The 26,721-nt window shown below is 41.9% G+C and overlaps 1 protein-coding gene across 6 annotated transcripts in view; it reads left to right on the top strand.

The window, feature by feature from the left end:
- The window catches only part of LOC108704099 (WD repeat and FYVE domain-containing protein 3), a 453,243-nt gene that overhangs the window by 96,912 nt on the left and 329,610 nt on the right, over positions 1 to 26,721 (top strand). For 5 of the 6 annotated variants that reach the window (XM_041579765.1, XM_041579766.1, XM_041579762.1 and 2 more), the window contains exons 2-4: positions 1,118 to 1,229; positions 23,829 to 24,040; positions 25,799 to 25,922. In XM_041579765.1, coding sequence (XP_041435699.1) covers positions 23,861 to 24,040; positions 25,799 to 25,922 — 304 coding nt within the window. In that variant the 5' untranslated portion in view covers positions 1,118 to 1,229; positions 23,829 to 23,860. Of the gene's footprint in view, positions 1 to 1,117; positions 1,230 to 3,404; positions 3,458 to 23,828; positions 24,041 to 25,798; positions 25,923 to 26,721 lie in introns of all 6 variants that reach the window. The other variant, XM_041579763.1, reaches the window with a different exon arrangement.

Raw genomic sequence — 26,721 nt, 5'->3', positions numbered from 1 at the left:
GATTTAAAAGCTAAATAACTAAAAAAAAAACACTTGCAAATTGTTTTAGAATATCATTTTATGCATCATTCTAAAAGTTAACTCAAAGGTGAACCTTTTTAATGCACATGGTTGCAGTGGCAAACCTATTCTTGTGCAAGTAGCCTCCCAATAACAAATTACTTTCTGGGCCATCGCAGAGGTCCACTTGTGGGGATCACACACCAGCTCTAGAACCAGTGTCTAGGGATACCAGGAAAACTCCTGGTGGGCCCAGGTGTAAGTGGGCCTCTTGCTTCTAACCATTTAGCATATTTCATGATCCTTACCTATTCCTTTATGGGGAAAAATGCTTAATAATGGAAGAATATAGTAGGTAAATATAAAAGACTAGAGGAATAAAGAGGTTGAGAGGAGGAATAATAGTTTGGAAAGTGGGCCCACAATCTAAGGTTTTCTGGTGGGCCCCTGGCATCCCAGTCCGATACTGTCTCGAACTCTAAACAGTCGGCTGTGTCAACCACCTTAAAGATCCAAACCTCAGTTCCTACTGATTTCCTAGTGCTGCTTGGGTGCATCTTGCTCCCTGACTGTGCACTGGTCTGCATTCTTCACTTTTAGCTTGAAGCAGCTTTGGATAGTTACCTTGACATCAAGAAGTTACGTCAGTTTTTATTTTGTGTTTTGATAAAACTCCATTCTCTCCCAAGAAAAAAGAATGGAATGGAAATGAATTGTAAAAGGGCTATATGTAACTGTGGAGTTCTTGATATATGTAACATCATATATAGAAAAAATATCAAAGGTCACATGTACCTTATACCACTTTATAAAGTCACATTGGTTAAAATACCTAAAACTCCTACACGGGGGCAGCTAACACCTTAGATATCAACTGTAATATTGGGCACTGGCCGACTGACATTAAATATCTCTGTATGTGCTTTTATCCTTGCCCTTTTAACATTTTTGAAACATTGAGAAGAATTTGCAGTGTTTAGATTGTTTTCTCTCCATGTAGACAGACTTAATTGCACACGTGGTGATAGATCACAGGAGTATGTTATATTATTAGTCTTTTTGATGTGAAATGACCTCTCATACATTTTTCTCATTTAACTATTCCATTGTATTTTAGAATTTAATACAGCAAAGATGTAGTAACACTCCCTTTGTCAAATGATGACGCTGCATATTTCGCTTGTGTCCTCAGGATAAGAACACTTACTATTCTGGTCATAATATTTAAGGTGAGTCCTGTTCTTTCTGTTACCTGTACAGAGTCATAAGCATGCATGGTGAATTTGTGGGTAATTTGAATAATGTAGTTAAAGTGATTCTGTCATGATTTTTATGATGTAGTTTCTAAATTTCTAAATTACACTGTTTACACTGCAAATAATTCACTCTACAATATAAAATGTAATTCCTGAACCAGCAAATGTATTTTTTTAGTTATAATATTGGTGTGTAAGTAGCCATCTTGGGTCATTTTGCCTGGTAATTTCAGAAAGAGCCAGCACTTCAGGGTGGAACTGCTTTCTGGCGGGCTGTTGTTTTCTCCTACTCAGTGTAACTGAATGTGTTGCAGTGGGACCAAGGCATAAAATATTTTTTTAAATATATAAATAGTTAAAAAAAAAAATAAAAAAAGGAAGAAGGGGTTGGAATTTTTCTGGGCAACTCTGCAGAGGGATGATAATGGAAGCCTGTATAGACCACTCACTTTTTAAACCACACCCATGTTATCACAAGAACTTTAAAGACCGTATTAACAGTCGTAAAACGCCAAAAAACAAAACATTTGGTCATAATAAGACATGCCCTTAGTTCCATATTACCTTCCACAATATGGCGCACACACAGAAAGGCATAGGGCAAGCAGAGTATGACACATAGGCAGAGTAGGGCAGACACAAGCAACATAGGGCAGGAAGATTAGAGAGGTGTGAACAGATGGACAATGCAGACACTCACATTGTGAGTCAGAGGGTGAACAATACAGGTGGGATGATTACAGGTGTGAACATTACAGGGGGTATTACAGGTGTGAACAATGCAGAGTTTTACATCCTAAATCTGAGGTTCAAACAATGCAAGGGCCAGTTAGGTTAGAACTACACGGGCAATTCCACACGTTTGCGCCAAAACGCAGGCGTCAAGTCAGATGTGACGGAAAATAAGGTTAAGTAATAGCAATGTCAGATGGTGTTGCAGCGTTCATCATGCTGTGTCTGCATCATGTCGTGTCAGATGAAAGCTGCGACACCATCCAACGTTTGTATTTCATACCTTGTTTTCCGTTGCATCTGACTTGATGCCTGCTTTTTGGAGCAGCGACGCCGGATCTGCTGAAAATGCTTGGAAATCGCCCAAGTAGTTCTACCCTAAATCTCAGTACTGATACCTTTTATTACTTACACAGCAACCAGACTTTGATGTTGGGGGGGGTACACAATAGTGGGCCCTGGGCAGGATGTGGCCCATAAGCCGCCAGTTGGACAGCACTGCATGTGACATGCTTAACCTTGATAGGCAACCCTATTTCCTTCCATCCCTTTATAGACCAGGTTACTAGATGTGCACAGAATGGGGAAGTTAACTCCCTAGCCCCTACTCTAGATTTATCTGTATGACCAGTGCATATATAAGGCATCTTCTATCTAATGTGTCTTTTGTAAGGATTTCCATTCTAGTACCTAAAGTGCACAGTGCATGTGTTTTTTTTTATCTCTTGAACATCAAAGTCTGGTTGCTGTGTAAGTAATAAAAGGTATCAGTACTGAGATTTAGGGTAGAACTACTTGGGCGATTTCCAAGCATTTTCAGCAGATCCGGCGTCGCTGCTCCAAAAAGCAGGCATAGCCAAGAAGCTTCATTATTTTTTTTTATTATTCTGACATACAATTAGTCTATTTCAGACATGCAGGAAAGTAACAGGTATGACATCCCTTATCTGGAATTATGTTACCCAGAAAGATTCAGAAAGCCCAAAGGCCATCTCCATTAGAGTATATTTTAAGCAAAAAATTCTAACTAAGCAGCATAAATCCGTATTGGTGGTAAAAAAAATCCTATTCGGTTTACTTCTTGTTTAGTTAGTAGTAGTAGTTAGTAGACTTACGGTATGGGGATTCATGCTATGGAAAGATCTCTAATGCAGGAAAACACCTGTTTATTTGTAAATTGTAAGTTATAGATATTTTTAAATCTAGTATTATAATAAATCTGTGCACATGCCCTTGATATAACTTTTTAAAGCATTCTGCTGCAAACGACCGCCATATAATTCCCTCCAGTGAAGAGAATTAATGCTATGTGTCCAGGGATTAATGCATCATAGTTCTTTTTGTATTAAAATCCATTTGTAATGCTCATTGGTCAGCCCCCACCCTGTAAATATAAATTTCTATAATTTCTTTCAGATTCTTTTACTGTGACAGATACTTGAAAACAAAGGCTTGCATTGAGATCCTAAGTAGGTATATATATATAGGCCTATTCCCTATGTCTTGTGTTAAAAAAACACCAAAAGTTTAGACATGAACACAATAGGTTAAATAACCAAAGGTAGTGCATACAAATGGAGGACAGACCCAATGTACTGTAAGTAAATGTGGCCTATACCCTATCGCTAGTGCAAATGCAACACCGAAAATTGGAAAAGGGCAAAGCCCAAAATACATTCTGTGTGAGTGCTGGTAACAACATCACCGGTCTGTCCAGTGGTTGCGACCCACTGGTCAAAAGTTCTCCTCAGTTTATTTCCAAAGTCCCAGTTAGTATCATTACTAACTTTATTTAGAGTTCGAAAAGAATGCCGGTATGACTCTGGGGAAATGGCATAGTTATTTAAGAGAACCCGTTTCACTTCCTCATAGTCAGTCCGTTGTGGGTACAGCATTTCCCTGTACACATCATTTGCCTTGCCTGTAAGTTTACCCACCAGGATTTGTGTCCACTCTGTTTTAGGAACCTCATAATCCTCACACATTATTTCAAAAGTTCTTAAATAGGCATCAATACTTTCTTTTTGCTCATCAAAAGTAGGGAATGATGCATGTGTAAGTCTTACCACTGGATTTTGAACCACTGGGCCCGGCCCCCCATCATGTGCAGACACTCTATGGGATGAGTGACGTGAACCCCTTCCCTGGCTTTCCTGAAGGGTCAGCTCTAACAGTTTGAGCTCCTCAGCTCCAGTAAGGTCAGCTCCCAAAGTCACCAGACGTGAGCGATAGCGGTCCATAGTTGGGTCAGCATCTAATTGCTCAGGCACTGTGATCTGAATCGTAGCCTCTTCCTCTAACTCATCTGAGGTGAAAAGATGGATGTTTAATCCTTGTGGTGTCGGTAGTTGAGATACTAAAGCATTTCCCATAGGTTCTAGCAAAATGTCTGCAACATCAGATTGTCCTAGACGATGGGTGATTGTATGTCGGGCTATAATGCCAGCCATTTGGCTCCTTGTAAACCCTGTGTAGTCAATGCCACGATTACGGCATAATCCCTGAAGGACAGGCAGACGTAGCTCAACCAATTCCCGTTCCATACTCATCTCTGGGTTCGTGACAATCCCGTTTAAGATGTCGTATCCCATCGCTGTTAGCCACCACTTTCTGTGACGTCACGTATGACAAGGCCACAAATGTTCACCAATTGGTTTCAGTGATTTTATTATGCTACAATACAATTACAATAGGACAACCAAATGGAACTCTCTCGCCATGCTGGAAAAATTCCTGATGTGAGTAAATCCATGGGTAGCTGGCTAGTAATTCTCCTCAACTGGAGTAATGTTCCACATTCCACATAGGACCACCAGAATATCCAACATGGACCAAGTACCAACCCCCCAAAGTGCAGTTAGTAATCCAAAGGAATCGCTCCGTCCCCTGGTAGCCAATACTTACAATATCAGACATAGCACCGCAGCCACTATGTCCAACAACAACTCTGTAACAACTGCCTCGCCCAGGTCCTCTGTGTCCAGTTTGAAAATCCCCTGGGCTTAAGACCCCACCCCCTTGCTATCATTCCATTGGCTGGTCTTCCTCTTTACTCCCCCAGGGTGTAGCAAATCTGTGCTGGCAGAGGCAATTCATCCTGACGAGTCCTATACAGTTCCCGGTCGGACAATTTTTGATAATGTCTTTCTGATCCGAGACTTACTACATTTTGCGAGAAGGACTGGTCTATCTCTTGCTTTTCTCTCTCTGGATCAAGAGAAGGCATTTGACAGGGTGGATCACCAATATCTTATAGGCACTCTGCAGGCCTATAGCTTTGGCCCACAGTTTGTGGGCTACCTTTGGCAATGATGCCCCTTGTTGGGACAACTGTACACGCTGGCCATTGAGCTGTTCCTGAGTCTCTTAAGGAAAAGGCTAACTGGACTGGTGCTTAAAGAATCCGACATGAGGGTAGTTCTCTCAGCCTATGCTGATGATGTAATTCTTGTGGCCCAGGACCTAGTTGATCTTGAGCGGGCACAATCTGCCCGGATCAACTGGTCCAAGAGCTCAGGCCTTCTGGAGGGTTCAGGTAGATTTCCTGCCTCCTGCTTTTTGTGATATCTCGTGGGAGAGTAACATCATTAAATATTTAGGGGCCTACCTATAAGCTGAGGAGCATCCTGTCTCACAAAATTTAATTGAACTTGAGGAGCGTGTTCTAACCCGCTTGGGAAAGTGGAAGGGTTTTGCTAAAGTACTTTCTATGAGGGGTAGGGCTTTGGTGATCAATCAACAGGTGGCCTCTCAACTCTGGTACCGGCTGATATGTCTTAGCCCAACCCAAGAATTCATTGCTAAGATCCAGAGAGGGTTACTGGACTTTCTCTGGATGGTAAAGCACTGGGTCTCTGCAGATGTTTCAAGCCTCCTGTTGAAAGAGTCAATGTACAGAGGGTTCAATACACTCACGGTTTGTTGAAATTTGAACATTTTCCTTGGTGTGCTACCTTTAAATCGTGTGGCTCTGCGTGAGAATTGGCAATAATGAAGAAAAAAGAAGAAGATGCACTTATCCAATTCAAGACGGTGTACTTAAAGTACCTCCAACATTTTATTGGTGCAGAAAAATCAAAAGTTTCTGGGGCTTCTCGTCCCCTTCGTCAGTGAACAAATACACTCCTGTTGAGAGAGGGAGGGCAGGGAGTCATGTGCATACATTCTCAAGTGAAAACCTTCTGTCTCCAGCAAATACAGAGATACTTATATGCAGAGCCTTCTCCACAGTGGTGTACTCTAGCATCGAGCTTTTATCGCCAGGTAAGCAAAATGGGGTATGACCGGCAATTGTTTGTCATTGAACCTGAGGGTTTCCGAAGAAGCCTTTCAACCCTGCTTACTACCAAGACACTCTAAAGACCTGGATCATGGTCTCCGTGTTAAAGACAAGGAGCTATTCAAGGGGAAGACATTCTAAATGAGCCCCTACTTTACAATCCATCTTTCAACACTAGGATGTTGGAATCCATCAGCATCCGCCGTCGCCTTTGCTAGGCTTGGTTAACCAGAGTTGGGGATCTCCTGGATTTTGAGAAATCAGATTGGTTGGACTCTCAGCCAGTCAAGCACCTCCTTCCCCCAACCTGAGTCAGTAGGAGAATTTTCCATTGACATGCTTTCATGCTTCACACTGTACACTCCCTTGCCCTCATCTCCCTCTATGATATCATCTGGAGACGTTTGCTTAATGAGACCTCAGTGGCAAGCTATTTATTTTAGTTTGGTTCCTAGACCCACTGGAGACTTGAGTTGGAAAGTGCTCCAAGGTGCATTGAGCACGGGGGAGTATTCAGCTCATTTTATAAACTCCCCAGCTGCTTGTCCATTCTGTGGCAAAGGAGAGTTTGTGTTTCATGCTTATTTTACGTGTGCCAGTGTCAGGAACTCTTACCCTGGTGGTCTAGTGGTGCGACGGGGATGCCCGCCGCTCCTCCTGCCGGCTTCCTTCCTAGTAAGCGCGCCGCGCGCATTCTCGCCATTTAAAGGCGCAGGCGCGCTGACGTCATACGTCAGCGCGCAATGGCGCCAAATTCAAATATTTAAAGTGGTATTCGGTAATCTAATGTTGCCCGTGATAGGTTTTGTTCCTGGTGCCTTGTACTTTGTGCTATTTAGCTTCTTGTCTGTTGATTCCTGTGTTTGACCCTGCCTGGCTGTTTTACTACTCTGAACTCTGGAACCTGACCCTTGCCTGTTATTTGACTCTGATTCTGCCTCATCCCTTCTGATTGATCTCCCGGTTTTGACCCTTGCCTGCCTGACCTCGCTTTGAACGCTGCCTGCCCAGACCCGGCCTGAATTGTTACGCTGATTTTCTGCCTGTCTCGACCCAGCCTGATCTGACTACTCTATTGCCTCACGCCTTGTACTACGACCTTCTGTCCAAAGACTTTGCTCTACAGTCGTGCCCCTCTGCCTATCCAGAACTCCCATCTTGCACCTCTCGTTTAAGTCCAGGTGGCATCCAAGTAAGCCGAGGGCTCCTCCTGAGGCCCAAAGGCGGTCACACTACTGGCGAAGCACGAGCCGAGACCAGGGTGCTTGGTGTTTGTTCTGGTGTTGAGTGCCGACCGTTACATTATCACGGGCCATGGATGAAGAAGGTCACGCCGCTGCTGCTGCTGCACCCTCCACTACTGAATCGCTCCTTACCACCTTACTACAGCGCTTGGAGGACCATGAGCGGAAGCAAGACTATCTCATGCAAGGCTTCCACAATCTGACTCGCCGACTGGAGTCTCCGCAGCAGTTGCCTAGTCCAGTTGCCATTCCTACAGTGGGTTCTTCTGCTGTTCTGGGTAACACCTCTAATACCCATGAACCCAAAATTGTGTTCCCCGAAAAATTTAGTGGGGACAGAACTAAATTTTTTGTGTTTAAGGAGGCTTGCAAATTATACCTTAGTTTCTTTCCTCATTCCTTCTCATCTGGTAAGGAGAAAGTAAGGTTTGTAATGACCCTGCTTCAGGGTGACCCTCAAATTTGGGCCCTCAGATTGCCCCCCACTGATCCTGCCCGCTTCTCCCTTGATACTTTCTTTAACACCATGGCGATACTCTATGATGACCCGGATCGTGCGTCTTCTGCCGATTTCGCGATTCGTAAATTACGCCAAGGGAGACGGGATGCGGAGGTGTATTGCACTGAATTCCGCCGGTGGGCAATTGAGACTGGGTGGAATGACATGGTTCTTCGCAGCCAGTTCTGTATTGGGCTTTCAGATTCTGTTAAGAATAGCCTAGTAAATTATCCTTTATCTTCTAACCTGGATGATCTTATGTCTCTAGCCATCCAGGTAGATAGTAGACAGAGGGAGAGAAGGGATGAGAAGGGCTCTTCTTTTTCTGGGTTTACCAATGTAAAGTCTAACTTTCCAAATGTGGTGACCAATGTTAAGTCCCCTGCACCTCTACCTCTGGAGGAGCCTATGCAGTTAGGCACATCTCGCTTAACTCCTGAGCAGAGGGCACGCAGGCGATCTTTGGGTCTGTGTGTATACTGTGGGGGGAAAGGTCATTTCCTAAGCCAGTGTCCTACGAGGCCGGGAAACTCCCAAGCCTAAATGGAGAAGGGGAGCTCCATTTGGGTGCAGGAGTTTCCTCTCCCCAATCTGCCTCAAGGGTTTTAATTTCAGTTAAACTAACTTGGCCTACGGGATCTGTCATGGTGTCTGCTTTTGTGGACTCGGGGGCAGAGGGGAACTTTTTGGATGCTGCCTTTGCAGCCAAACACAAAGTTCCTTTAGTTCCTTTAAGTTCCTCCTTGAGAATTTTGGCAGTTGATAAAAGACCCTTAGGGTCAGGTGTAGTATCCAAGAAAACTGTAAATCTTTTTATGACTACTGAAAAGTTACACTGTGAGGAGATAGCTCTATACCTCATTGAGGGTGCTTCCTCTCCTCTTATTTTGGGGTTACCTTGGTTGCAAAGTCACAACCCACATATTGATTGGGTAACCAGGAAGGTTCTTGGTTGGGGTATAACATGTCAAGGGTCCTGCATTTCTTCCGCAGTGGCAGCTACTGTTCTTGAGGGCTTATCTGCAGCTTACTTGGACTACGCAGATGTGTTTTCCAAGAAAGCCGCAGAGACATTACCCCCACACAGGCAGTATTACTGTCCAATTGACTTAATCCCTGGGTCTCCTCCTCCTCGTGGTAGAACGTATCCTCTTTCTGTGCTGGAGGCCCAGGCAATGAAGGAGTATATTAAAGAAAACCTGCGGGGGCGGGATTCTTTTTTGTTGGTAAAAAAGATGGTGGTTTTCGTCCCTGTATTGATTAAAGGGGTCTTAATAAGATCACCATTAAGAATCGATATCCCCTTCCTATAATATCTGAATTGTTTGATCAGGTTAAAAATGCCAAAATCTTTTCTTTTCAATAGTTTTTTATTGATTTTCCAAGAAAAGAAAAAGGTTATACAATCAAGCAGTGTCGTCAGGTATTTTCAAACAGAGGAAAACAGAGAAGAGAGAAAGATAATGAAACGAGCTCATCCTCCCCCCCTCCAGACACTCTGTCAGAAGTGGGAAAGAGACGAGCTACAACAATGATAGTACTAACTTTAGATGACATGGTACAGTTGACGTATGCTTAACTGTATATGTGAAGCAGAGATGTTGGCGACTTCAGCGGGGTCCCTTGACTATGTAGAATATCTTGATGAGATGGATTCATTTTCGTTGGCTCACGGCTCAGGAAAAAACCAATGCTTATCCAAACAATAGTATCAAGTGCCCATTACCTCAGGTCACGTCAGGTACTGTCTAATGATTATAAACACTTTACATTCAGAGGGGATTACCAGAGAATAGAAGGGGTTTCTGCCAATGGAAAGGAATATCTGTACCATGGTTCCCAGATTTCCTTGAATTTTTGATATTTGTCCACAAGTATGCTAGTTAACCTTTCATTGACCATGATCCAATTTAGTTTCTCTTTAAAATGCAGTATTGGGATCTGAGACGATTTCCAATGTTTGGCTATTGTAATTTTCGCAGCAAGGAACATAAAAGTAATTAGGGACTTTGTATTACTATGAACATTGGAGATCTTCTGGTTCAATAAAGCCTGAATCGGATCTTTCTTAAGATTAACCCGTGTCACTGAATATATAATAGTATAGATCCGAATCCAGAATCTATGAACATGAGGGCAGGTCCACCAAATATGCATGACGGTCCCACTCTGACCACAGCCCCTAAAACAATCCTGGCTAAGTTGAGGATTAATTTTATGTAAACGAGTCGGGACCATGTACCATCGAGTAAGGACTTTATAGGCAGTTTCTAATAACGAGACATTTCTGGAACAGTGGGCTGTAGTTTCCCAAATCTTGTCCCAGGTTTCCTTGTCAATGGTAACATTGAGATCTTTATCCCAAGCTGTCGTATATGACAAGGGGACCTGGGAGTCCATATCTAGCAGGAGACGATATAGATAGGAAATCAATCCTCGTGAGTATGGATATTTAATACAGGCATTTTCAAAGTAGGTAGTAGTCAAGGATATTTTTTCTTTGTTGTGCGAATGGAGAAAATGGCATATCTGCCGGTATCTGAACTGTTCAGACAATGGGAAATGGAAAGATTCCTGTATAGAGGACCAACTTTTGAGTCCCGAGATGGAATAGAAATGATATATATATCGGAAGCCGTTGGATGACCACCTGTGGAATGGTTTAGCCGATAAGCCAGGGGGGAAGGATGGATTCCCCAATATAGGGGCTGCTGGGAGTGTAGATGAAATAAGTTTAGCTGGATGTTTATATCTGTCCCAAACTTTGAGGGAGTGGGCCAAGGAAGGGTCAATGGCGTCAGGACGTAATACAGGGGGACACCATACCAACGCCTGTGGGGTGACCGGGTTTAATTGATGTTTCAACATTGTAGCCCATTTGGGTGGTATGGTAGCATGCATATGGATAAGTGGCACCAGTTGAGCTGCTGCATAATAATAGCGCAGATTGGGGACATTTAGGCCTCCTTGAGTTTTGGGGCTGTACATGGTTCGTCGAGGAATCCTGGGGTGTTTGTCTGCCCAGATAAATTGGAAAACCTTCCTTTGTATAGTTCGAAGGACATTTTCTGGTACGGGAACGGGTAGTGCCCTAAAGTAGTAGAGAATTTTAGGTAAAAGTGTCATTTTAAATGCCTGGATCCGACCGAACCATGAGAGGTCCATTTTCGACCATCTTTGTAAGGTTTCCTCTGTCATTGTCCATAATCTAGGGTAGTTCTGGCGATACAACCTGCTGGTGTCTCGAGGGATATCTACTCCTAGGTAATGGATGGCTACGTCTTGCCATTTGAAATCGAAGTTAAGCTGTAGTAACTTAACTGTATGATGGGGTAATGAGATATTAAGGGCCTCTGATTTAGTATGGTTTATTGTGAGTCCGGAAATCTTCCCAAATGTGTCTAATAAATGGATTAAGTTGGGTAAGGAAGTAAGAGGTCTTGTTATGGTCATTAGAATGTCGTCGGCATATAGACCTAATTTATGAGTATGATCTTGTTGAGAGATCCCTGAGATATTTTTGTCTTGTCGGATGAGTTCCGCCAAGGGCTCTATGGCCAAAATGAATAGTATAGGGGATAGAGGGCACCCCTGTCTCGTCCCTCGCTCGATGTGAATGGGTTCAGCTGTGTACGACCCCCATTTGGGGATTGCCTTGGGGGAATGGTACAGAGTCTGTATAATCTTAATGAAGTAGGGTCCGATGCCCCATTTATTTAGTATAAAATACAAATAGTCCCACGAAATAGAGTCGAAGGCCTTATGTATGTCTATAGATAGTAGCATCCCCTGTTGGTTAGTTTTATGTAATATATCTATGAGCTGTAGGGTTTTCCTAATGTTGTCTGTGGCTTGTCTGTTAGGGGTAAATCCCGTTTGATCTGGTTCGATCAGATCAGGGAGGAGCCTGTTAAGCCTGTCTGCTAGAATTTTTGTAAGGAGTTTGATGTCGATATTCATAACCGAAATGGGTCGGTAATTTGAGCAATCTAAATGATCTTTTCTTGGTTTGGGGATAAATGAAAGCTGAGCTTTCAGCGACTCTTCGTTACAGGATTCCCCTGATCTGATCGAATTGAACATTTCGGTGAGGTGTGGACTTAGTAAGGTTGTCAGTTTCTTATAGTATAGGCCAGTGAAGCCATCTGGTCCGGGGGATTTAGCTATCTTTAAATTTTTGATGGCTTTCGAAACCTCTTCATTCGTGATGGGTGAATCAATATGGTCAGATTGGGCTGTTGTTAATTTGGGAAGATTGAGAGAAGTAATGAGACTATTAGCTAATGCAGATGGGAAGGTTGCCGGTTTTGCATATATCTTAGAATAGCAGGCGGAGAATTCCTGCAATATTTTATGGGGATTACTAGTTAAAGTTCCAGTTTTAGTGCGTATCGTGGTGGGCGGCGATTTGTGGATAGTGGGTTGATTAAGTTTCCTGGCCAACATCGTCCCAATCTTATTACTATGGGCATAGAACCTTTGTCTGGTCCATTGTAGTTGTTTTTCTGTAATGTGGGATAAAAAAACATCTAGGTCAGTCCGAGCCTGACGTATAGAGGCTTTAAGGGTGAATGATGGAGAGGATTGGTCTTGTTGAACTAATTGATGTAATTTTAGTTCTAACTCCGTGATTTTCCGTTGGGTTTGCTTTTTCGTGACGGAAGCTAATTTAATTATCTCGCCCCTGATAACAGCCTTGTGGGCTTCCCATAAAGTGATAGGAGAGGAGACTGAGGTGAGGTTCTCCTTAAAATAATTTTCGACCGATAGCTTAATTGGCGTGAATGTTGTAGAATTTTTTAGTAGGGAGTCGTTAAGTCTCCAATTGAATTTGGATGGTCTCTGCCACAGACCCGTCAATGTAAGAGTGGTGGGTGAATGGTCAGACCAGGGGGTAGTCAGAATTCGAGCCTGACATGCGTTAGGAATTAATGTTTGAGAAACGAATATGTGGTCTATCCTAGAATATGTGCCGTGCGGGTTGGAATAGAAGGTGAAGTCCTTAGTGTGCGGGTGTAGTTCCCTCCAGGTATCAATTAAAGTCATACGGTTAAACAATGATTTTATCCGGGCTGGGGAATAGGATGGCGAGGGGTTGGTGTTAGGGTGCGATTTATCCCAGAGTGAGTCGAAGGGGACATTTGTGTCACCTGCCATGATGATGGGACCCGAGTAATGGTGCGAGATTTTACTGAGTAAGTGGTCTAGAAAGGCTTCCTGATGAGTGTTTGGGGTGTAGTAGGTGACCAGAGTTATTGGGCTGTCAAATATCTCCCCTGTTAAGATAATAAAACGGCCTTGGTCATCAAGTATTTGTTGGGTGATTGTCAGTGGTAAATTTTTCCGTACAGCTATTAGAACTCCCTTAGTCTTATCCGGGCCTGAGCTGCGGTAGAAGGTCGGGAAGTGACGTGAAAGATATTTAGGGGCGGAGGAGTTGGAAAAATGAGATTCCTGAATACAAACAATGTCAGCATGTGCAGATTTGTAAAATGTAAAGGCTTTAGATCGCTTGTGGGGCGAATTAAGGCCTTGTGCATTATGTGAGATGATTTTCAGATGAGTAGCCATGTGGAAACATTAAATAATCGATAGTATGTAATACTCACTGTCTGACCAACATTCCAAAAATCTCTGGTTTGCCTGAACCGTAGAGCCAACGAGGGAAAAGCTTCCCGCTGAAAGTCGCCTGAACATGTCATCATAAAAGAAAAGGCAGAACAATGGTAAACATCTAGAATACAAAGAAATAAACACAACATGGGTAATAATAACATTGTAAATAAAAGTGGGATCATAGTGGCCTCCTCCAGCAGGGCCGGAAACTCAAACAACCTGCTGGTCTGCTGTTACGGTGCTATCCCAAAAAGGGGTAGGAGGCCAAAGTGGGGGGTAGCTCAAGCGCAACCAGGCACCCGTGGTTGCTAAAGGTAAATATCAGTTAAGCTGAAAAAAACAAAACAAAACCAGGGAGTTCCATGTTCAGATCTCGACCGGTGAGGTACTGTCCAGGTATCAATCTGGTCTGGGTGGATAGTCCGGTCCGGACGGTGTATTTGGAGTCTTCTGTCTGTTCCACAGCGGAGTCAGAGTTGGTGAAGCCGACGCACTTTGTGAAGGAATAGGAGATGGCTGGTCCCTTGGTGCGAGTTGTAGCTTCCGAAGGATTTCTTGCGCCTCGTCGGTGGTGGATGGCGAATATTGTTTGCCTTTGTAGGTGAATAAGAGGCGGAAAGGGTAGCCCCATCTATATCGGATGTCTGCTTGTTGTAGTATGGTTAAAGCCGGTTTCATGGCTCGCCTTCTCTGGATTGTTTGAGGGGCTAGATCTGCAAAGATTTGTAATTTGTGACCCTGGTAGAGTAGTTGACCTGTCTCTCGGGAGGCTCTTAACAGAGCTTCCTTGGTTTGGTAGTAATGAAACTTTGCAATGATGTCCCTAGGGAAACCGGACTGCAGAGGCTTACCCAGGGAACGGTGTATTCGGTCCATCTCTAGTCTGGGGACCGGGACATCTGGTGCCAGTGAATGGAAAAAATCTGTAATCTCCTCTTCCAGATTTTTATAGGATTCCGGGAGGCCTCTAATCCTCAGGTTAGATCTCCTGGACCTATTCTCAAGGTCTTCCAGCTTGTCCTTAAGATCAAGTACTTGCCTGTTGAGGTTATTGAGATCAGATTCGTGGCCATCCAGGACGGTGATAGTGTCGTCCATTTTATTTTCAAGGGCATCTGTGCGTTGACCAAGCTCCTTGATTTCTCTAGTGAGTGACTTCATTATTTTGTCTGTGGTAGCCTGTAGCTCCGAACGGAGCATAGTCTGAAATTTGTGTAGCAAGTCTTGATCTTTATGGACTCGTGTAGAGGGGGAGGACGGAGGGGAGGCCTCCCTTGGGTCCTGTACGGATTCGGCATCGGAGGCCATGTCCGGTGGGGCTGCCAGTTGTGAATTGTGTCTTGAAAGATATGAGTCCAACTGTGTTGGTTGTTTGGAGGGCTTTGTACGCTGGCTCCTTTGTGGTCTATTTTGCTTACCCATCTGGGTGATAGTCGAGTAGCCGGTGTCGCGGCTAGGAGGATCTGCCAGCAAGATCAGGGGCAGTATGTACTCTGGGTAAGGTATGAGCTCAGGGTACGGTGATATGGCGGTATGACGGTCCAAAAGAGAACCCCTCGTGATACAGGCCAAAGCTGTGGTTGCCCGCGTGATTTAGGCTAGAGTGGCAGAGTTTGGGAGTCCAGAACTTGTCTCAAACCGTTCCACCGGGACCCTGCAGTGCTGCCTGTATAGACATGTAGGTAGGCTGTATTGCCAATATGTGCAGGGTTGCGGCTAGTGGCGATAGAAAGGTTAAGTAGGGGGCCCAAAATCGAGGCAGCCTGGCACTGGGTCAATAGAATGTTGCCGGCTGGAGTGTCCGGCAACTATAGTGAGGCCCTGGTATCGGTCCCAAAGGGCCTGCTCCCCGGCTCTGGATGGACTTGGTGCAACAAAATACAACCAGGAAGTGTTACCTCAGCCCGGCGACCGGGCGGGTCTGTAGCCCCAGAGTCAGTCCTGATACGGTTGCCTATGGCTCTCCCCTGCTTATAGCAGGCGCTCCGGTACTTTAAATTAGCCCAGGGGTTCCAGACTGTCGGGTTGGAGTCTCCGTGTCCTATGCGCTCGTTGTCTGTGGTGCGCAAGATGGCCGCCGGGCCTGTGCTGACGCGTGGCGCACTTAACTGTTAGTGCCGAGAGAAAGCTGCCAGACCGCCAGGAAAGCGCGTCCTCTGATCCTGGGGTATTCGGGGAAAGGTTCTGCCTGGTGATGTGATTGTAGGCTGCGGAAAAAGAGAGTTTCCGTTAGTTCGGTGCCTGGCTGGTGCGGAGCTCGTCTATGGAGCGGCCATCTTAGATGCTGCGCACTAGCGCCCCCCGCCAAAATCTTTTCTAAACTTGATCTTAGGGGGGCCTATAACCTCATCCGAATCAGAGAAGGAGATGAATGGAAAACGGCCTTTAACACCAGGGATGGCCACTATGAGTATCTCGTAAGGCCTTTTGGCCTTTGTAACGCACCAGCAGTGTTCCAGGAATTTGTCAATGACATCTTCCGGGACCTGCTGGGAGTATTTGTAGTGGTCGATTTGGACGATATTTAATTTTTTTCTTCTAATCTATCTGAACACCGTAGTCATGTTCGGGAGGTATTGTCCAGGTTAAGAAGATATAAACTTTTCGCTAAGCTCGAAAAATGTACTTTTGAAGTTTCTTCTATCCATTTTTTGGGGTTCACCATTTCTAACAAGGGTTTAGAAATGGATCCCGATAAGGTTAAAGCTATTCTGGAGTGGGTCCAACCTTTGTCCTTGCGGGCAATTCAGAGATTCTTGGGTTTTGCAAATTACTACCGGCAATTTATTAAAAAATTTTCTTTGATTGTAGACCCTCTTACTGATTTAACCAAGAAGGGTGCAGATCCGAGCATATGGTCCCCTAAGGCCATTCAAGCCTTTGAATTTCTTAAAAAAGAATTTGTATCTGCCCCCGTTCTTCATCATCCTGATTCTTCTCTCCCTTTCATTGTTGAAGTGGACGCCTCTGAGGTGGGAGCAGGGGCAATCCTTTCTCAAAGGCATCCTACAACTAACAAGGTACACCCTTGTGCCTTCTTCTCTAAAAAATTTTCGCCCGCTGAGGCTAATTATGATATTGGGAACAGGGAGTTGTTGGCTGTTAAATGGGCTTTTGAAGAATGGAGACATTTGTTGGAGGGGGCTAAGCACCAGATAACGGTCTTTACTGACCATAAAAACTTACTGTATATTGAATCTGCCAAACAATTGAATCCCAGACAGGCCAGATGGGCCCTATTTTTCTTCCAATTCAATTTACCTTTACCAGACCCGGCCTGAATTGTTACTCTGATTTTCTGCCTGTCTCGACCCAGCCTGATCTGACTACTCTATTGCCTCACGCCTTGTACTACGACCTTCTGTCCAAAGACTTTGCTCTACAGTCGTGCCCCTCTGCCTATCCAGAACTCCCATCTTGCACCTCTCGTTTAAGTCCAGGTGGCATCCAAGTAAGCCGAGGGCTCCTCCCGAGGCCCAAAGGCGGTCACACTACTGGCGAAGCACGAGCCAAGACCAGGGTGCTTGGTGTTTGTTCTGGTGTTGGGTGCCGACCATTACAGCCAGACTGCAACCTCTATTGCTCTTTTGAGGAAGCTTTACCTACAGTTCTGGTTACACTTTTCCCCTCATGTTTATATTTTTGGACACCCAGTATCCCGGGATAATCAAGAGAAAGACATTCTCTCCAACTTGCTCCTGGCTAGCTAAATTAGCCATTCATAAATCTAGAAAGCAATGTTTGGAAGGTGGGAATCCTCTGCCAGTGGAGGTCTTTTTCCTGGTGCTGGTGCGTTCCCGCATCCGAGCAGAGTACACCCAAGCAGTGTTTACTGGTCGGTTGAAAGAATTTGCTGACCAGTGGGCAATAGATGGAGTACTTTGCTCAGTATCCCCAGATCTGGTTTCTGTTCAGACAATCCTCACACTCCATATTTAAGTGGACTTTAATTTAATTGACAGTTGTATTTTAATCATTTAATTATCTCCTTTGAGATGTGATTAACTTTGGTGAGCAATCACTCACCTGCAATTTGAATAATATATCAGCTAATGAAAAATCAACACACAGGAGAAAGCTCTTTGTTTAGTGCTGAATGAAGCATATTAATCCCTGTTTAAGACAGGATTTTTTGTTTTCACTTGGTGTGTGAATGTGTTGTCCACTTGGTACGTGAAATTTGGGAAGTTTTGAGTTGATTTTCAGCTAATGAAAAATCAAAGCATTGACTGCATTTTTTGTGGGGTAAAAACACAGAAATATATATATATATATATATATATATATATATATATATATATAGATATTTTCAAAATGGACCAGCACACCGTTTATCTTCAATCAAAAAAAGTGTTTATTCTTCATACACTGTGCATCCAACGTTTCGGCCTGCATTCAGGCCTTTATCAAGGATTGGTATATATATAGATATATATATATATAGATATATATAGATATATATATTTATATATATATATATATATATATATATATATTTCTGTGTTAATATATATATATATATATATATATATATATATATATTTATTTCTGTGTTTATTTATATATATATATATATATATATATATATATATATATATATATTTTCCCCCTAAAACCATATATTTTTGGAAAGTGCACATTCTACCAAATCTAAAATGGGTACCCATGCCTTTCTGCTCCAAACTACAGAGTCTCAAGGCTTTCCCAAAATTGTCGGTTTTGGTGAAATATCTGAAAATTGCTTCAAAGCTTCAACTTCCCAGCACCATATCACCCATGTATCATTCCGTACCAAGAAAAACACCCTAAATATGATTGCCAGGGTTTCTCCAAACAGTTTGGTGCCCATTGTGCATAGGTTTACCAAAGTATCTAAATGAAGTTAGCACACACATAGTCCTGTGGGTAACTTAAGCTAATGAAAAATCAACACGACTGCATTTTTGGAAAGTACACATTCTACCGAATCTAAAATGGGTACCCATGCCTTTCTGCTCCAAACTACGCAAGGCTTTCCCAAAAATGGCAGTTTTGGTGAAATACCTGAAAATTGCCTCAAAGCTTCAACTTTTCCAGGCTAAACATGCAATAAAATGGCTAAAAATGCACCAAAATCACCAAAATTGCAGTATAATCACCGAAATAATATATAAAAGGTATTGCGCAGTGCAATTAGCAATAATTTTTTCAGGCAAAAAAAAAAAGCCGATGCGATAAAAAAGACACAACATAATATAAGTGTGTATGTGTGTGTACAATTGACAATTGCATGTTGTGTGCAAGTGTGTGTGAGTGCTGTGAATGTATGTGGCCCCCCTGATCCCCAAAAAACTTATGTGATTGTGTGTAAGTGTGAATGTAAGTGTGTAATGGTAAAATAAGTGTGTGTTTGTGTGTGTGGATGGGCACTAACCTGGGTGTAGCAGGGTCCATATCGTCCAGGAGAGCTGCAGGCCTCATGGCACCGTCTTCCAGCTTGATCTGTTCTGAAGCGGCGGAGCAATCGTCCAGGAAGTGGAAACAGCAGGGCACGCAGTTTGCACGTGCCTGCTGTAGCCTTTAGGGCCCCTTGGCGATCGCGCCTCAGGGGCCACTCATTCCCAGCCCCTGCTCATTGACTAGGGAACGAAAAGGAATGGAGCAAGCGGCTTGAAAAGCCGCTTCTCCATTCCCTAACCCTTTAATGCTGCAGAACGTAGAATCTATGTTCTGTGGTATTTCAAGTACCATTTCCACAGAACGTAGATTCTATGTGGGGTGGCACTTAAAGGGTTACAGTATTATGTTAGTCTAGTTGTGAACATTGTACTACACAAATAATGTTCACTATAACATCTATTTTGTCTGTGTTCTCAGAGGCACATTAGCTAGTTTTATTGTGTTATAAAATGAGCCATTTGTTATAATAAAAACTAATATTTTCTACAATAATACCATGTGAGTAAATGTAAGTAGTGATAAGTGATGATGTAAGTGATGTAAGTAAATGTAATTTATAAGGATTTTAGAAGTCACCGAGGGCATCTATGACCATATAAGGGCATAAGGCTACAGGTTGAGTTAGACGGGGGACTCTGAGAATCAATAATGTGCTATAAGGTATAATGTACCCCCCCACTGTAAGTGAAAAGGATTTTAGATGTCACTGAGGGCATCTGTGACCATATAAGGGCATAAGGCTGCAGGCTGAGTTAGACAGGGGACTGTGAGTATCACTCAGGTGATATAAGGTATAATGTACCCCCCACTGTAAGTGATAAGGATTTTAGATGTCACTGAGGGCATCTGTGACCATATAAGGGCATAAGGCTGCAGGCTGAGTTAGACAGGACACTATGAGTATCACTCAGGTGCTATAAGGTATAATGTACCCCCACTCTAAGTGATAAGTGTTATATTTTGGTAGCCAAGGATGAGTAGAGTATAAAAGTGCTTTATTAGCAGGACCATGCAGCCATTACACTTCAAGACTGCTTGAACTCTAACACTCCAAGCTGTGTAGAAAGTACTGTGCATGCACAGCACAACTCGTGTGCACAGTGACACCTACAGGCCATTTGTATAAACACCACAATAAGGATTTTAGTCACTGAGGGAATCTGTGACCATATAAGGCATATAAGGCATAAGGCTGCAGGCTGAGTTAAACAGGGGACTCTGAGTATCACTCAGGTGATACATTATAAGAATTGAATGCTGTAAAAAAAAAATAGGTACAATTTTTTTAATTTTTTTATGTTTTAAATATGTCCTTGTTTATTACCCAACAATAGCCGCTCCTGCTCTTGTGTGGTGAGGTCACATTTTCAGCGTATGCGCAAATGCGTCTGAAGCCGATTCTGCCCAAACAGCATTAGGAGTCATACTGAAGATGAGGTAGGCTCCATTAACAACGCACTGATTAGGCCCCATGTAGGATATGTAGTAGAGTTTTGTCCAAAGAAAGTCAACTAAGTTGGTAAAGGGTATGGAAAGTCTCCGTTATGTTTATGCTGGAGATTAGGTGCTTAAGAGGAGATACAATAACTGTATAAAAATATATAAGGGTGCGATATACATTTTTTTTTGACAGGTTCAATTGTGGGTTTTTTTTGTTGTTGGTTCTCAGCTAATAGTTAGGCATGTTTTATGAATATATAAAAGGTTGAACTTAATGGACATTTTTTTTTTCAACCTAGATTACTGCAATTTTTTTAAATTTTTCACACTCCTTATTTCTGAAACAAAACTTGCATGCCACCTAAATAAAAGACTTAAAGGAAACCTGAAGGGCACACTAGCATTCTCTCCGCTTCTCTTTGCCTGAGGCATATTAAGGGAAGTGGCACACCAGGAGATTAATTGCTAGTCTTCTGTCTTCCAAAATCAGTTGACGTTTCCTATGGAGGCAACTATGGACTGAAGCGACACACGTGTTTTACCACCGGCGATTCACATAAGCTTTTACAGGAGATTAGTCGCCCATAGAACCAGAGATCTATCACTGCTGTGCAGATGGCCTGTAGATGTCACTTTGCTCAGACTTATACTGTGCATACTTCCTGTCAGCTTAAAAGTGAAAGTTACTGTTGTGTAATGCCTGCATGAGCCTGCTAATAAAGCAATGTTATACTCTACTCATCCTCGGCTACCCAAAACATAACACCATTGCCCTTATGAGGTGGAGAGATGCAGATCTGCTGAAATGAGGCAATTGCTGTTTTTGTCTACTGTTGCACAGAGTTGAGTGGAGACCGCCCGGAGAATGCATAAGCAGGTATTTTCAAACTGTTCTCTGCTCTGTGTAGTCGGAAACTGTATCATTAAATGAACCCACTGATTTCAGCAAATCCTCTACTCTCCGCATCATTTATATTCCCCAGATGGAGAGAAGCGAAGCAAAAACTAGTGTGCCCTTGCCCTTACACCTGTTCTATTGGTTAAAGGGCAAGTAGAGGCAAAAAAATAAAAGCCCATTTTTACTTTCTTTAATGAAAAAGAAACCTCCAATATACTTTAATTCAAAAATGTATACCGTTTTTTTTATAAGAAACCTGACTGTAATGCAGTGAAATTCTCCCTTCATTTACTGCTGTGGATAGGAATTGTCAGATGGTCCCTAACTGCTGAGCAGGGAAACAATTATACTTATGAACAGCAGGGGGAGCCCCCACCTTACTTCCCAGCCATGCAGAACTCAAGCAGTTTTGTTTATGACGATCCCTAAGCAGCCCAGACCACACTGAGCATGTGCACAGTCTTAGTCTTGCAAAGATGTTACAAGATGGTGACCCCCTGTAGCCAACTTTGAAAGCATAAATCATTTGCTTGATTAGGCTTGTGGTGCAGTAAGTTCATGTTTATATGTGGTATACAAAATACAGCATTTTTAGACTTTACATGCCCTTTAAATATTCAGGCCCAGAAAACAGAACGGTATAAGCAAACAAGTAGTAGCAATTACATTTACAAATACATTTAAAAGTTTTTATCTAACATACATTGGAAATTTGCATAGTTAACATAGTTATTTTTCTTTAGATTAACTTTTAGTATAATGTAGACCGTGATATTCTGAGACATTTTGCAATTGGTCTTTTTCTTCAGCCACTTTCTAATTTGGAATATCTGATTGCTAGTGTTAACCCTAGCAACAACGCAGTACAATGTGAACGAGAGAGAACTTGGATAGAAAGATAAATAATATAATAAAAAAAAATAGTAACTTCAAACAGCAATAGTGTTTGGCCCTTTGGGGTCATTAAGCCCCCCCCCCCACCTGGAAGTTGGAAAGAGTCAGAAGAAGAAGGGAAATAATTTAAAAACAAAATTGAACAAAGAAGGCCAATAGAAAAGGACACACTGTAACATGCAGAAATTAACTTAATGGTTAACGACCTCTTTATTTATTCAATAAATAACTTGCTTATACTTTAGCAGTGTGTAATTAAAAAGACAAATTAAAAAGGAATTAGTTCCTTTCAGTTTAGAAGGTTAATAAATTAAATAATGCTTTTGACTGTAAAATGTGAATATTTTGTGTAAACTATATCAGTTGAATGTATCCTTCACAAAATGTATCCAGGAAGGAAGCTCTACAGCGTCGCCACGTGAATCCTAGTATAGTTTGAATTCTATTAAATGTGACAGTCTAATTTGTGTTTGTTATCCGCGTGATGTTTTTTTTAAATACATAAGAAAGCTACACTTAGGGCAGGACTAGATGATGCGCTTTGACCCGACACGTCGCAATGCAACTAAACGCGTGTCGGGTCAAAACGCATCATCGAGTCCTGTCCTTACATTACTTTGTTATCAAGATCAGTTGCAAATATAATACAGTTACATATATTTAAATTGAATGATATACTAAAAGTAGATACCCCAGCCACATCAAGAAAATGCATAGCATTTATGAACTCAAAACTGCTGTGTGTGCTCTGATGGGTGGATAGGATCAGATTAACTTTTTCCAGCTGTTTGTACTACTGGCATTACATTTACAATGCTGTAAAATAACTAATTACCATTGGCCATTGGGTAATAAATAGAATAGAGGCATATATTGTAAAATGTATACAATAAATATTCAGTATAGTGTGAGTAAAATTGCATAGTCCTCTTGTAAAAAGTCCTCTGTGTTGGGCAGATCACATGTACATTGTTTTTAACTATTTAGCAGAAGTGGACTCTATAAATAGGTGCGGAATGACCCATTAAAGGAGAAGTAAAGCTTCCAAGGCAGTTTATTGCAAATAGATTAGCCACAACAGTGCAAGTTAGAACACCATTTTTATTCTTTAGAATTATTTTACCATACAGTACATGAGTAAACACTGTCTCTGTTTGTTTAGGATAGCTGCCAAATTAGCTTGCTGTGACATCACTTCCTGCCTGTCTCTCCCAGCTTGCTCTGAGCTGAGTACAGTCGAAAGGGGAAGAGGAGAAAACTGAGCATGCTCAAGCCCAAGCCCTGGAGGTTTAAGCTGAAAGCAGGAAGTCTGATACAGAAGCCCACGTGTACACAATAGAAGGAAAGAAATGTGGTGTTCTTTTGACAGAGCACTATGAATAGCATTACTTTGATGGTTTACTAGTGTATTCATATAGACCTTTCTGACAAAGCTTACTTAGTAAGGTTTTAACCTTTGCTTCTCCTTTTTCATCTTTTAAAGTGAAGTTCATGCAGCTCACTTACAAATCTTATTTCTTTCCTTCTCTAGGAAACAGGTTGGACTTCCAAAAAACTGTAACCATGAATATGGTGAAGAGGATCATGGGCCGACCTCGGCAGGAGGAGTGCAGTCCTCAGGATAATGCTCTGGGTTTGATGCATCTGAGGCGTCTTTTCACTGAGCTTTGCCATCCTGCCAGGCACATGACTCAGAAGGAGCAAGAAGAGAAACTTTACATGATGCTGCCTGTCTTCTATAGGGTATACATATATAATTTATAGATTTCTCATCTACTACTCCATAGCTTTGTTTTAAACCATGGTACTGGTGGATGGAATCTTAGGGTTCAAATATATGTATGTGTATGTACTTCCTGTACTCACTTTATTGCATGTTCATTGCTTCATTTTGTTAGCTATATATAATAGCAGTACTTACTGTGACTACTTATCGAATTATAGCTTCTGATTCTGTAATAATGTATTTGTAAAATAAGGACACTCTTTAAGCTGGAAATAATCACTTAACAATTTGTACTGTTTCTGAAATATTCTAGTACTTTTCGCTGTCCCTCACTCAGCAATAAGTTTTGTTTGGGAATAATAGATAGAATAGAGGTAATATAGAAACAGAAGGTTTGCTATAGATGCAAAGTCATCTAAAGCAGCCAATCAGCAAGTAGCATTTACCGGTTAGAAAAGTGGGAAACTGGTTAGAAAACAAATCCATGATGTTTTGAATTCCTGGTATTGATTTTGCAAATGATTGAGGATTTGGTTCTTTTGAGTCAGTTTACAATGACTCTTGGCTGTTCATTTTAATAACATTTTTTAATTAGTTGATACGATTTATCCACTAGCTTTGTAGTACCTTAGAAATGGAGACTGTATCCATTAAGTGTGTCTAATCTCTTTCTAAACTGCCTTTAAAGGAGAAGGAAAGTCGTGTAGCACTTGGGGGTGCCAAATGTTAGGCACCCCCAAGTGAATGTATTTACTTACCTGAAACCCCGGGCAGGTGATCCTATCAGCAGAAAACTGCACCGGCCTGGGGTTATTCCATCGAGCACCTCCACAGAGCGCTTCTCTTCTGGCTTCTTCTTTCTTCAAATTTCCTTGGACAGACAGACAAATGCGCAGTAGAATGATAAAGCCGACTCTTTAGTTCGGCTCTTCACTCTAATGCACATGCGCAGCCGCGAGAAGAAAGAAGAAGCCGGAAGAGGAGTGCTCCAAGGTGCTTGCTGGAATAACCCCCTGGTCGGTGCAGTTTTCTGCTGATAGAAGCACCGGCCCGGGGTTTCAGGTAAGTAAATACATTCACTTAGGGGTGCTTAACATTTTTCACCCCCAAGTGGTAAACGACTTTCCTTCTCTTTTAAGTAGTAGTATTTATGACTTTTAGTAGTGTACTGTTGTAATTAATTTACTTTTCAGCCAAATGACAAAATTCATTTAGCTTCTTTTTCTTCTGTTACACAGATGTGTAATATCAATTATGGAAGGAATATTACATTTTAAACTTGAGTATGTTACTGTCAATACAAATGTTACCAAATAATACCCATCTTTTTACATACATATGCAAATCCTTGGTGAAGCCTTGATTAAAGGGGATGTAAAGGCAAAAAAATAAAATCCAATTTTTACTTTCTTTAATGAAAAAGAAATCTATCTCCAATATTCTTCAATTAAAAATGTGTTTCGTTTTTATAAGAAACGTGATTGTATGCAGTGAAATTCCCCCTTCGTTTTACTTGCTCTGACTGCTGCTAATAGGAAACTTCAGATGGTCCCTAATTGCTCTGCAGGAAAATTAGATTTTTTTTTGTATTTGTGCCATTGGTTGCTCTTATACCATAGTGCCTAAGAGTCTCGAGTAATCAGAGGTGCCTATAGAAAGCTTCTTTGTGGGCTTGCACTTTTACAATACTTATGGTGTTAATATTGTTAAACTGTGAAAGCTAAGGCATTTTAGTAGGCATAAGTTTCTTAAAATGTTGCTTACTTTCTGTTTAGGTTTTTGGAAGTGCTCCATCAAATACGATGACAGAGAAATTCTCAGATCTTTTGCAGTTTACAACACAGGTTTCCCGACTGATGGTGACTGAGATTCGGAGAAGAGCATCTAATAAATCCACAGGTAAGCATTATTCCAGAATTCTTAAAGGGATTATTTGATGTGTTCGGTTTCACAACAGCTTTGAATTGTTTTGGTAGGACTATAAATAATCATGAATCATCCAGCTGCATAAGTGCAGTATGCAATACTTGAAAATGTTTTGATTCTATGTATCTTAAACAATTGGTTATCAAGTTGAAATGCTGGTTTTGTTTACTTTCTTTTAAATGGAATAAATAGTATATGTAGCAGAGTTTTAACATTGCTTTTTTTCCCTGAACAGCTTTAGTACACAACTCTACTGCTCTTCTTTTACTTTAAAAATTTGAAACAACAAGATTTATGATAATTGATTTGAGTCTTGATGGCATGTCTAACACAGTTGGGTATGTCAGGGCAGTCAAAGGAAGTAGCTTATATTATTTACTTTGCTATCTGTTTTCAATAAATTGCTTACAGAAAACATGTTGATGCAAAATTTTCACAATAGTTCTTGAGAGAGGGTGTTCTCTTCCATCGAGTAAATGCCATTCACTTAATTGTACCAGTCTTTTCTGGTTGAGGAAAAATTAACAAAAAATAATTAATTTGGTGGTACAACAAAATTGTAGAGGGGGTTTTGAGCACCTGCATACTCGTGATTTCTGCTAGATCAGATAATACTGAAGACCAGAGCTATAAGTTTTGCCAAGATAACCACATCTGTGAGAGAGTTCCCTTTTCTGAGCTGCATCTCCAGCATGAATTGTTTAATATTAAACTCATTTGTTTCAGTTTGACAGGGGTCTGTACCACATAGAGAGTCATTTGTATAGTATTC

The sequence above is a fragment of the Xenopus laevis genome, chromosome 1S, assembly GCF_017654675.1.
Source record: "Xenopus laevis strain J_2021 chromosome 1S, Xenopus_laevis_v10.1, whole genome shotgun sequence".
NCBI classification, from domain to species: Eukaryota; Metazoa; Chordata; class Amphibia; order Anura; family Pipidae; genus Xenopus; species Xenopus laevis.
Note: the sequence above shows the minus strand (reverse complement) of the source record. Positions and strands in the feature narration are given on the sequence as shown.